This window comes from Agelaius phoeniceus, chromosome 7 (assembly GCF_051311805.1).
Source record: "Agelaius phoeniceus isolate bAgePho1 chromosome 7, bAgePho1.hap1, whole genome shotgun sequence".
NCBI lineage: Eukaryota > Metazoa > Chordata > Aves > Passeriformes > Icteridae > Agelaius > Agelaius phoeniceus.
The window spans coordinates 11,473,849-11,487,067 of NC_135271.1; the positions used below are offsets into that span (position 1 = coordinate 11,473,849).

Below are 13,219 nucleotides of genomic sequence, written 5' to 3' on the forward strand. Positions count from 1 at the left end.
CCAATGGTGAAAGCTCTGAAAAATCCCCTCTGTAATTTGCCATTGAGGTTTGAAAATAAGTGGTGTAAAAGGGTTTCTTTAAAAGAAAAATAAAAAGAAAAGGACAAATTAAAAACGAAAGGTTGAACTAAAATTTGGCTTCGGGCCATAAACTAGGGGGAAACTAACAGCAAAGATAGTTAAATGACTGGAAAGAGAACACAACAGGAGCTGTTATGAAAAAAAGCTGATGGCTTTTTAAAAAAGGATTTGTATAGATAGCTGGAGAAATAAATTCCGGATGTGATAGAAGTGCAATTGAGAAATTAAATAAATGGAAAATAAGGATGACTAAGTAGTAGTTAACATGCCCCTTCTCAGTTGTATACTATTATCACATCTATTTTTAATGTCTCTTCAGCTGTCTGCAATTGTCATCCTTTTTTCAGAACTTGTTCCAACATTCTTTGATACTGAATTAGCTGTTTTTTACTCTCTCATGCTTACAACCACATCTTTTTCTTACTCAACACTCCCCTTTTCCCACAATGTTATTCCATTGTCTCCCTTTTTCATCTCTCCTTATGTGTTGACTCCCCAGTTTCTGAGCCCTCCAACCACCCTTGTTCATCTTTCTTTTTCTGGAGCTCTTTTGGTTGAATCCTAGCATGTTTCTTTTCTTCTTTTCTAAAGCTGCAAGCATGTTTTATATCATACCTGGCTCCTGTACACATTGTTACCCCTTCAGAAGGGCATTGAACAGCTACAGCACTGTGGCAATAGTAAGCTAAACTAAGGGAGAAAAAGAAGTTCTTTTTGGCTTTTGCTTTCTGGCTCATAAAAAAAAAGAACCCAAACATTTAAACTCTCCCCTTTTCCCTTTTATCCTCAAATAACACAAGCTTTCCACAAGCAGCTGAATATTCAAACAATGAGAGGCATCAGAAGTGTTGGCCATTCTAGAGCTCAGGATGTGCCTGAGGAGATGTGATAACACAAGATTTAATAATACTGAAAAAAATACACAAGTTCTGACGTGATCTGTGGGCTAGGGAGTGAATCTGAATTTTTCCTCCTTGTTAACCTTCCAAGTGTGCCTCTTCCTTACCTCAACACCTAACGATGCTCCATATTAACTTGGGGACTCTGATTTATTAAAAAAAAAAAAAAAAAGGGTTCTAAACACATTGCAGGCAGCTGAATTCACCACTGTGATGCCTCAGCTGCTTCAGCTCCATCCTCACAAGCTCACGCTTCAATTTCTCACAATTTCCTTTCCCCTGTGCATTCAGAGCTGAGGCTGGTGCTTGTCACCCTGATTTTTTAGGATTTTCTAAGCCTTCTCATGTTTACATTTCTCCTCCATAAAAGAATACAAAACAATAAGTTATTTACACTTTCTGTAAATAACTCATTGTTTTGCATTCTTTTATGGAGGAGGAGAAATTTGATGGACTGTTGGTTTGTCCAGTGTCATTGGAGAGGTGGCACTGTCACCCTCCAATCCACTGTCACTTTTGGAAATCTATAAACGTTGGGGTCAAAAAATGAAAAAATTCTCTTTTTCCTTGGAAGAGCTGTATGTGTGTGTCATGTTATTTCGTGTCCTACAGTGACAGGTGCTGAGCTAACAACACTCCTTGGAATGGCAAAATGTTCAGAATTCAGCCTTGGATTTTGAGGTGGGACCTACCCTCAGCCGTGCCCGAGATGCCATCAGCTTTGAAGTTGCTTGTGCTTTTCTTCCGGCGGTGCTTCTTTCTGTTGGCGTGGGGGGAAGGAGGGGGGTCCAGCTTGGGGCTGGTGGTGCTGGAGATGCTGGGGCTGGAGCACACTGAATCTCCCAGGCCCGTGTCTGCAGCAGAAAAGATCAAAATGCTGTGAGATTGAAAGGAGGTGATTGTTAGAATCCAAGCTTACAAGCCCTGGCTGTCGGCAGATACGTTCTTGAGCTCCTTAAGGAGACTCTCCAAACAATGTCCGTTGTTTTTTCCAGAAAACTGATTCAAGTCCTCTTAGATTAACAGGACTCAGCAGCAATTTTAGGGGCAGGCCAGCTGGAATGCACAAAAACAATGGGAAAGCACTTTATTGCTTCCAATTCCTCCAAAGATCTTCCCTAGCCTCAAATTAATTTGTGTAGCACTTGGACATTTTAATACATAAACAGAGATATCTCTGGATCCTCTGGATGTTCTCGGCTGTCATTAATATCAGACAGACACCCACTGAAAAGCTGGTGATGGCAATAAATGTGGAAAATAAGGTAGGTAATGTGCACCTGGTACAGGTAATAACTGTGTGACAAATTCCTACCTGCTCCTCACTTCCTACCTGCTCCCAAGGAAAATAAATAATCCCATGTTACTCTGCTCAGTTTCCTGCTTTATTAACTCCAACAATTTTAAGAACTTGGGTCCTTCCACATAGTAAATATTCAAGTAACCTTAATCCAGGATTTCCCCCCAAGGTTGGTAATATGATTTTTGTTTAATTACTGGCTTGGTTTGGATTTTAATTATAAAATTCCACATAAAACCTACACTTAAAGGAAAGTGCTTGCTATTATGGAAAGTGAAGCCATTTCCAGAACCTTGCTTAAATACCATATTGCACCTTAGTGCAGTATCAGGACTGCATTTATGTGCCATATCCTTAAAATCTCCCAGACAGATTTTCAGCAAATACATTCCCATGATTGCCTTTTGGGGTTAAATACTTGGTGATTGGTTTCAGAATAGCAGACACAGGGAAAAAGAACAAAAATCCTTATTATAAAGCTTATGTGTAATAACAGGAGTGCATTTAACTTAATATGTCAGAAAAATATCAAGCCAAAGATTATTAAAAAAATAGCTTTTGATTCTTTTTGCATAGTTAAATTCCCACAGAACTGCCTGTTTGACAAAAGCCAACTTATTTTGCTTTCTTTTTCCTCCTAATAAAGTTTATTTACTAATTACCCCCTAAGCACAGTTGTGCTCTAAGTTATTAGTGGGGGATAAATTATGTAGCTAATTGCCTGGCAAGAGAGACCAAACCAAACATTAATCTTGATATTAAGGATTTCTGTTCTTTTCCCTGCATCCACTAGCTTGAAACCAGTTCCCAAGAATTTAACCCCAAAAGGGAATCATGGGGATGTATTTACTCTGTATCAGTGTAGGATATTTTAAGGATTTGCCCCACAACTGGTGCAAGTGGCAGAGTTTGCTGTCTCTCCAGGAGAGGAGGGAGGCAAATCCAGGTGAAAATCCTGGTGGGAATTCTCTCAGCCAAGGGGACAGAGATCCCTTTGGATCCATGGCACAGAAAGAAGGTGCAGAAGAGGGTGCCAGAAACACAAAGGCATGAGCACAGATGCACTGGGGTTTCTGCCAGCCCCCAGTAGTGATCTCCAGCTTGACTCTGGAGGTTTCCAATGCTGATACTTCAACAGAAGGAGAAAACCCCCAGGTTGCCCAGAGAAGCCGTGGATGCCCTATCCCTGGGAGTGTCCCAAGCCCAGCTGGAAGGGGCTTGGAACAACCTGGGACAGTGGAAGGTGTCCCTCTCTGACGTGTTAGAACCAGGTGATGCTTAATGTTCCTTCCAACCCACACCTTTCTGGGATCCTATGATTCAAAATGCTTCACTTCTCCCCCACCTCATTCCCAGCTTTCACTTTGAAACAATCAAACCTATCCGAGTTCTGCACCCGCAGCATCAACCACCATGCCCTGCACCCATCAAACGGTGAAAAAACCCCACAATCCTGAGGCAGCACTACAGAATACATCCTGTTAAAACCCATCAGGCTACATCCACACACTGGTGGCAGCTCTGTCTAATTTCCAGGCCGTAAATCCCCCCAACAAAACCTGCTGGAGAGCTCTGAAAAATGAGGGACGTACGGGGCTGACGCCTGGCGTCGCAGAGCTGAAGAATTAACCTCCCGTGGTAAATCCTCGTCATCCCCAGCCCCTTCCAGGTAATAACCTGCTGTCCTTGGGTCAAACTGCTCTCAAGTGGGAGCCTGGAGCTCTCCCTCCCCCTCGAGCAGCAAGGGAAGGTTGGTCCCTCATGAAGGGAGCCGAGTTGGTATCGCCGGCGCGCCGCTGCCCCGGATCCCCGGCTTCCGAGCCCACCCTTTGAGGATGGGAGTTATTGAACATTGCCCTGGTTTAAAATATGAGCAATCAAAAGGCACTGGGCTTCCACGCTGTGCTCTCCCATTTCCCACTCCTTCTCGTGCCTGACAAGGTATTCTTCAAATTGAAAAGAGGGCTCCTGAAAGCTCGGGCTTGGGGAAACTGTAAATGAGTTCAGGCTTCAGCCCGCTGAATGCAATTTCATCCTCCTGACTGAATACAAATAATGCATTTTATTTGGTATCAATTACCACGCCTGAGAACAGACGACCACTGCTGGCACTATTAAATATATATTTAAAAAAAAAAAGAAAAAAGAAAAAAAAAAGGTGGTGGGGGGGGGAAAAAGGCAAGGATAAAGGCATGGCAAATTAAAAAAGCAAGCGCCTCATTACTCCCCATCTCAAGCAGCTTTGACAGAGGCACTGGAACTCATAAGCTGCGTTCCACTGGGCTGGGATGGGCTGTTTTGCAGCCATCCCGCACGCTCAATGTCAGCCATTAGTTCTTCCCAATCGGGCATCAATGTTCAACACACACCCGAAAAAATATATAATACTGGTAATAATAATAACAATCTGCAGCCTCTCCGAGCTTCAATACTTGAAGTATGAGTCAAAGCAGCAGTTTCACTTTTCACTCGGGAAGCTGACAAGCATGACTAGAGGGGGAATAAAATAACATTCAGTTCGCATAAATATCAAGCGGGCTGCTTGAGACTGATGGGCCAGGAATGTATTCTTAGCCATCATTCTGGCAGACAGGCCCAAGGACACTCATAACTTATTTTACAATCATTTAGTTTCAGCTCAAGTGGAAAACGTGACAACTTATCTCTGCTGACAAGATGCCATATCGAACCTTACAATTAACTCTCCCCCGATTATCTGCCCAGCCCATCATTAGCTCTGTGCCTCTTGATGGACTGCAGGGGCACAGCTTCCCTTGATGATGGTCATCATTTGCAGGGTGCACAGCTCCATGACACCACACCGAGGACAAAACTCTCCCCTTGCCACGGAGCTGGGGTTGTCCTGACCGGCACAGCCTCGTTTTTTGTGACTGTTTTGAAGTGATGAGCAGCAAAGCGCTGCTGGAAAATGCTTTCTCCCCCCAAGTGGAGCATCCTCGTGTTTCAGCCCACGCCTGCTGCTGCTGCAACCTCCAGGAGTGAGGCAGAGATGCCCACGCTCTGTCCCAGCTGCCAGGAGCCTTCCTCGTGCCCTCCATCCCTCCCCAGCGCCATGATTAACTCCTTCAGCTGGAAGGGACAGCTGACACAGCCACAGCATGGAATTATTTGGCTTGGAAGGGACCTTACACCCCAACTCCTGCCATGGGACACCTTCCCCTGTCCCAGGTTACTCCAAGCCCTGCCCAGCCTGGCCTTGGACACTTCCAAGGTGGTGGCAGGTGTGTAAGTATGTGTGGTATCTCACTCCATGCCCAAAAGCAACAGGTGACCCTTGGTGACCAAATACCCCTCGAGTAATGCAGAGATGGGACATAAAAACCCCACCCCTCTGCTCTTCACATGGTCATTTTTCTCTACAGGTGCAGGACCTGTGGATTAAGACAGAGACTGTTCTGCTTGTGCAAGTCCAACCCTCATTCGTGAGAATTTACCAAACAAAACAAAAAAGACAATGCAGCTTTTACTCCACAAGGCAAGTGCCATGTCTGCCTCTCTCCAAGATCCATTTTGCAATTATGGTCATGAGAGAAACTCCTTTCAAGTATGACAAACTGTGGTAGAAGAAAGGAGGGGTGGAACAGAAGAAACACTTTGTCTACAACTACAACCCAGAGTCAAGACACAGAACATTAAATGAACACCAATCCTCAGAAGAGTCAAGAGCTGTGCTCTTGTGTTGTACTGGGCTTTATTTGCTGTTTGAAACAATTTCATATCCTCTCCCAGTGTTACAAATATTTTGTAAAAGGTAACAATTCCCACTTCCTATCTTTTCTATTATTTTGCTATTTGGAAGCTGGAGGTGATGGACAAATGGGTCTCAAAGACAACTCCATTTGTGCCCCCTAAGGACTTTGTGAGTGTCCTCCTGGATTTGAAAAGGGTGGAAAATTAACAGAATCATCACTGAATCACAGGACTGGAAGTGACCCAATAGACCATCTCATCCCACCCCTGCCATGGGCAGGGATACCTTCCACTAGCCCAAGGTGCTCCAACCCTGTCCAGCTTGGCCTTGGGCACTGCCAGGGATCCAGGGGCAGCCACAGCTGCTCTGGGCAGTGCCAGGGCCTCACCACCTCCCAGGGAACAATTCCTAATTCCCAATATCCCATCCAGCCCTGCCCTCTGGCAGTGGGAGCCATTCCCTGTGTCCTGTCCGTCCATGCCTTGTCCCCAGTCCCTCTCCAGCTCTCCTGGAGCCCCTTTAGGCCCTGGAAGGGCTCTGAGCTCTCCCTGGAGCCTCCTCTTCACCAGATGAACACTCCCAATTCTGAGCTGTCTGAAACTCAATCCAAACCCAGACTGTGCTTCCTGGTGCCCCTAGAACAGAAAAACAACTACCTTGCATCCCAAATTCCCAAGCCCCTCACCAAACCCATCTGAGATACTACTCCTTCAGCACCTGCAGCAGAGGTGCAGGAGATGCCAGCACAGGAACCAAGGAGGCCAAGGAAATGAGGGACAATCAGCCAGGCTTAGCACCCCAGGCCAGGGTAAAGGAGCTGGGGGTGGGAAAAGCAGGAAAAGAGGCAAGGTGTGAGGGACGGGAATAGCACAGCACAAAGGCTGGGACACAAAAGTCCCAGAGCGGAGCTTCGTCGTTGGCCCACGGCTGCTATTCTCTGTGTCACACACACAACCCTCTCTCCTGTGTAACCATCTGCAGAGGAACCAAGCATATTCTGACCCCTTCTATCCCCGTGCCTTTTGATTTATTTCATATTTTTGTCAAATCACCTATTTACAAAAACTTGAAACAAACTCAACAGGTGACGCTATTCTCCGCAGACCAAAGTCGAGCTTGATCTGGTTTACATTTTTCTTGCATCTTCTTGTTAAAATTTTCCAACAGGCTTTCAAAGTGAAATTAGACTTTTTTGTCAAGCCCAGCTCCCCAACACGGCCTTATTCTCAAGTGGCTGGAGATTGATTAATTTGGGTTTTTGATTTGCCCAAGTGACAAGAAGTCAGACGTTACAAAAGCGGGAGCGGTGAATGGGATCAATTAAAGAGCAGAAGCAGCAACACAATTAATAGCACCGGGTTCAGGAGCAGAGAGAAAGGGCTGATGACGAAAACAACAGCAACAGCTCTGCCTGCAGCAGGAATCTTTGCTGAGACCCAAGGAAGGCTGAATCCAAAGAGGGTGTTTCAGAACTTTCACTGTGCCATTAGTGCTGAAATGAAATAAGGCAAAGATGTCGGTAGCTGGTGGACTGAATAATAAAAAAATAGCTGGACACTTTCATCTTCCACACATGTGTTTTAAATAAAGGTGAGAAAAGCAATCCTTTTATTTAAACAGAGACTATAACTATCTGTAGTTTGTATTTCAGACCCATTTCCCTGAGCTGAGATTTTTCTGGCTGTGAAATCCACTGCTCTCCAGCTTCCCTTTACAGCTATTACCATAAATGTTCTATCAAGTTCTTTATCTTCCTCCTCTGCCTCAGACCGAAGTGAAGGGATGCAGCAATCTCACAGTGCAGATGCACAGGACTGACATTAAAATCCTGTCAGAACTGCAGCTTGGCACAAGTCCCTGGCTGTAATAAACACTTGGGAGTGGGGGAGAAGGGGTGGCACGAGACTGCAGCCTCCAAGATGAAAAAGAAAAGGCAAATATTTGTCAGGTACAGAGAGCTCACACCTTTGGAGGAATCAGGTGCATCTGGTCATTGCTGAGCTGAGCCCAGCTCAGGCACTCAAGCTATGGAGGGCTTAAATTAACCTGCTGCACTGAAGGAAATTAAAGGAGGCTCTGGATGGACATCAAAGAGCCTTGGGAGCCTTCCCTTTCCATGGCATCTCCCATTTCTGCAGCCTTGTGCCCAGAGCCTGCAAATCTCAAAGCTGTCCTGTCATCCTCAGGAAGCCCCACTGAACAACTCCCTTCCTCTAAGAGCAAATTCCATTAAACAAGGAAAACAAAACTTCCTTCTAGGCAGCAGGAGAGGGATCTGCCTGCTTTTGGAGGGTCTGGCTCTTGCACCTCCAGAGCCCAGGGCATGAGCATCCCTTCTGCTTTGTGACAAGGGAGGGACAGCATCCACAGCCTTGGGAGAGACACTCAGCCTCAGGATGCTCAGGCACAGATACTGGAAGGCTTCAGTAATTTTGGAAAGACCCTCATTACCATCTCCCTTATCTAAAGGGAAGACACATCACCTCTATCTCATTCCCTAGCAATGCACAATGTTGGGCCATCATAAAGGAAGCACGAGAGCAGAAAATGCAACAATAGAGCTTAAAAAAACCCCACAAAAGTACATTTTCCCTCCTAAGGAGCAACACATTAGAGTGCTGGCAAAACAGCATCCTGCTCCCTGGAACTTGAAGGATGGCTAGGAAGAAAAGAAGCTCCCTTTCAAAGGAAGCTCCTCATTTCCAGGAAGAATTCACCAGCTCCCACAAGGAGAGCACACAACTATTCCTCCACAATTCTCTCCTGTGCTGCCAGGATGGTGACAAGCAAAGCACAGACTGTGTTTTAGAGGACCTACAACCTCAGAACATGAACTGGGGATGAGATCCTAATCTTCCTCCACACATCTTGCCTGCAGCAGGTTTAGGTCAGGGGCAGGGATGATACAAACTGCTCCCTGAGCGAGCAGGGTTTGTTAATTTATCTCATCCCCCATTACACAGACACATCCCTGCACTCCCCTCCTCTGCTCTGGATGCCCTGTGGAAAGATCAAGCCTGACAAGTTGTTTGAACACATAAGGACAACAAAGCAGGAAAGAGAAGCCAGTCTGGGATGCTGCAGGATGCCACCACACCCTAGGCAAAGTAACTTGGTGGCTCCTGCTGAACAGATCTGCAGTGGAGATGTACAGGGAACATCCCTCATTCTTCTGGCAGGAGGTTTTCACTGGGCAGCAGTAGCCCTGTGAGCCCTGTGTGGTGTCACCCTGAATTGCTGCCAAGAGGGTGTGCAAGGCTGTGGGTGTCACTGCTTCCCCCGGCCATCAGCTGGGGTGTGGAACAGAAAGGGGGAAACAGCACAGAAGGCAGAAATTCTGGGGGTTCACTGCAGGTAACTAATTCCCTGCTCATTTCAGGGAATTTGCTCCCTCCCCATGTAGGAGAAAGGAGATGGGTGGCTCTTTTGAAGACACACCTACCTCAGGGCAGAAGCTCCTGGTTCAATTCCCGGTCACATCTTGGTCTGTCTGGGCCAGTCTGGATGGGGCTTGGAGCAGCCTGGTCCAAGTGGGAAGTTGGAGAGGAGGGTCTTTAGGGCCCTTCCAACCCAAACCATTTTGTTTTGTGATTCTATTATTCACACATTTGTGATTCTATTATTCATGCTCTAAGTGGTTTCTATCTCCCCCTTCTGAAGCCAGGTAGATCATCAGGCACCTCAAGAACAGCTGCCAACTGCAGCACCCTGGATGTGGCAAATCCACCAGGACCATCCCCAGGAATGGTGATGGGGAACAAACAGACACTTGGAGCACACTAAAATAACACATTTTGGGTGAACAAGCTCCATCATAATCAGGTACATACAAGTGTGTGACAAATTCTATTTTAGACAAAATGAGATGCATTTAAATTCACCTTAATTACACAGAGGGGGGCAGAGCTCCACCCTGATCTAACCATCAGCGCTGTCTTCTCATTGCATAAAAAAAATCCTCATTTAACAACATTTTCCTTTGAAATAGAGCCTGCAGGTCAGCAGGCACTTGGAAAATAATGAATCCATGGCTTACTGAATCACTTCCTACTAAAATATTTACCTTGTGTTTCAAGATAGGCAAAGTAAGACAGAGAGGAAGAACTGAGTCTCTTCAAAGGATGCTCAGAGCCAGAAAGATGTCTCGTCTCTACTCCTGTACTTTAACCTTCCGTCTGTATAACCTGTGGATAACTTCAAGCTTCAAACCCACTCTGTGGTAATTGAGAAGAGGTTAGGAAACTCTCCACTGTCAGTCCACGAGACTTCAGTGACAAGCCCTAATATCAGCGTTTTGGAGGGGAAAAAAAAATAAATCAAGGGACTTTCACTATTAACATTTTCCAATTAAAGCTGAATAATTGCTGTATAGCAAATTGGCTGTTAATTGCATCATGCTAGGCAGGAAAAAGCTAAGGCTTTCCTGGTAATGTATGCCATGAGCAGCACTGTCAGAAAGGAAGAGAAATAATGGCAGCAACACCAAGCCTGCTCTTAATCAAAGGCAAAATCAAACATTTTCCTATCGTAGACACCCAGAGCTGAAAAGCAAAGCTCTTAAAACACAAAGCTCTGTCTTTCAGAGGTGTCAGGTGGCATAACTACCATCCACAAACTTTTTGTATTCATTTCCAATTTTAATCAAGCCCTCTTTCTAGCTCTGGGATAAATAAGTGGGGGCCCTTCCTCAAAGAAGCCCCCAGTGCACTGGATACTCCTCACAGCCCAGCTGCATGAAGGGATGAGATCAACTGTGACAAATGAAGGGCCCGGGCACTTGAAAGGGAGGGGAAGCTCTCCCACCTGCAGGAAGGGAAACTCTGAGCTCCAGCTGGCCCCCAACAATCCCCAGGCTGTGGCCAGGGCCCTGCACAGAGGCTTCTTTCACTCCCTGAGCCGCGAGCGCTCTGAGGTGGCTTTGAAGTGTTGGATTCCATAGGTAAGGAATAGACAACATCCCTAAAAAACCCAAGCTTTGAAGTGTTGGGTTCCATAGGTAAGGAATACACAACATCCCTAAAAACCCCACTGCTCTGATGTGGGCTGGGGAGAAACCCAGCCTGGCAGCAGCCACGCTTGAGGAGGCAACCGCTCTGCTCTTAATTGGAACAGAAACTTCATTAAGGCCCAACAAGGGATAAAAGCACTGAGTGTGCTTCTTGCACACTCTTCCTCCAGACCCTACAAAACAAAGCACTGCACTCCTGGCTGCACATCGAACAAGAATGTAACATTAAACAAGGATGTAACTGTTAGAAGCATCTGCTGGAACTTGTGAAATGTGGATGTGCAAAGAAGAAATCCTCAAATCAGGAACTGCTCCCATGGGACATGAACATTTTGCTTTCTCAGCTTTGTGTTTAAACCTTTACAACGCTTAAAATAAATTTAGAATTTACACTATTAGAAAAACGGAGCTTATTTACACTAAGATAAAAAGATGAAGGAAAAATAAAAGCTCACTGATTTGAGAAGTTTATTTATTTCCCTCCTTAAGTCTTCCTTATAAAGCCCTTAAATACAGAATTCAGTGGGCTTATGAAATTTGTAAGGCACACTACTTGAATCAAAGAGTTTATAAAATGTCACATTCTGCTCTTGCAGTATTATGTCTTTCCTCTATGTTTACTTGAGAGTGTGTCTCTCGATTTATAATGTTCTCTGCAAACGTGATTTTATTTTCAAAGTCCATAACCTCCTGCAGGATATTGTGTGAATCTAGCTCATGTATTTAATTCCCTGCAATTACTGCAAACATTTCAGATTAAAGCAAACTTAAAACTGCAAACATGCAAAATAAAAACCTTTAAAACTTACACTCTTCTAAATACAAATGAGATTACAAGACAGCCTCGGTGATGAAGAATTCCCTTGTCCAGAGGTATGATCATCTCCAGTCTTACACCTTACATTAAAATGTTTTTATGTAATGATCCAAAAGAATGGTTCTAATACAAAACCAGAGAAGAGAATACATTTTGCAGACTCTAAGGGCTGTGTCTGTCAAATGTCACATGTCTGAGCTATACACATCCATGCTGGGTATCCAGCTGCCTTCCTGGAGAAGCCCTGACTTTTGGGAAGTGTTTCTTGGACAGGAGCTTGAAGAGCTGATGAAGACAACATTCACCCTCCTCACTATCCTGTCAGGTTAAAGACTAAACTCCAGGAATAAAAGTAAAGTGCTTTGTCTCGAGGGCTTTTCCCTCTTTTTTTTTTCTCCTGAGTGGGGATAACAGAGAATGTGTGACAACCAAGCCCAGCTACAGGCAGAAAAAGCACTGATTTACTGAACACTGCCAGACAAACAAATCAGATTAATCAACATCAGTAACCAGGAATAAATCACCCTTTCCCCCTGTTATAAAGAACATGCTACTTGCATTTTTACTTCAGTGTAAATCCTAAGCCAAACTAAATGCAAAATCTGTATTTAAACATTCATGAGTAAATGCTGGGAAAACCCAGAGCTTTATAGTTCAGTCAAGAAGTTAATTTAGTCCCATGAACAATTTACTGACAGACATTTGGCACTCCAGGCTGTGAGCAACATTAAGATCACCATCAGGTTGCCAATGTCAAATTACCTGAGGATGCAAAATCATGTGTCTTGGAATCAAGAGCAGGATTTAATTGCTGAATGCAACAATTCTTTGTGTTTTAATCAAGGGGAAAGCAGAAAGAAGAAGATCTTCAACAAGAAAAGCAGATGGAGAATTGCAAAAAGGATTTAAGCAGCAGCACTGGATAAATGGAGAAGCAGCTGAAACTCAGCCAAGCTGTGCAGAAATGCCCAAAGTCCTCCCTAAACCAACATCATGGCAGAGTTCAAACCTCAGAGGGCTCTTGGTGCCACCAGAGACACAAAGTGAAGAGCAGCTTTCACACCTTTCACTCTTTGATGTCACCTCTCTGCTGGACACCAGGCCCAGATGGCAACAGCTCATCTCCAGTTTGGTGTCACTGAGCTGCCACCCAGGGCCTGGCTGGGCAGGAGAGAGGCACAGACCCCCAGCATGATTTAGGGTGGAAAAGCCCTCTGAGACCCTTGGGCCCAGCCCCTAACCCAGCACATGTTCCTAAGTGCCACAGAGTTTTCAACACTTCCAGGGATGGTGAGCCCAAGGTTTCCCACCCAGCTGAGATTCCCCATGGTCTGCAGAACAGGAGGGGTAAGCACTGGGTGCTGCTGCTTCCAGAGGCCGTCACACTCCCAAAAACCCCAGG

At 45.2% G+C, this 13,219-nt stretch overlaps 1 protein-coding gene across 13 annotated transcripts in view; it reads right to left on the bottom strand.

The window, feature by feature from the left end:
* The window catches only part of AGAP1 (ArfGAP with GTPase domain, ankyrin repeat and PH domain 1), a 325,885-nt gene that overhangs the window by 87,931 nt on the left and 224,735 nt on the right, over window positions 1–13,219 (bottom strand). For 11 of the 13 annotated variants that reach the window (XM_077180980.1, XM_077180979.1, XM_077180978.1 and 8 more), the window contains one exon: window positions 1,673–1,834. The exons of the other annotated variants lie outside the window; for them this stretch is intronic. In XM_077180980.1, coding sequence (XP_077037095.1) covers window positions 1,673–1,834 — 162 coding nt within the window. The remainder of the gene's footprint in view (window positions 1–1,672; window positions 1,835–13,219) is intronic. 13 annotated transcript variants of the gene reach the window in all.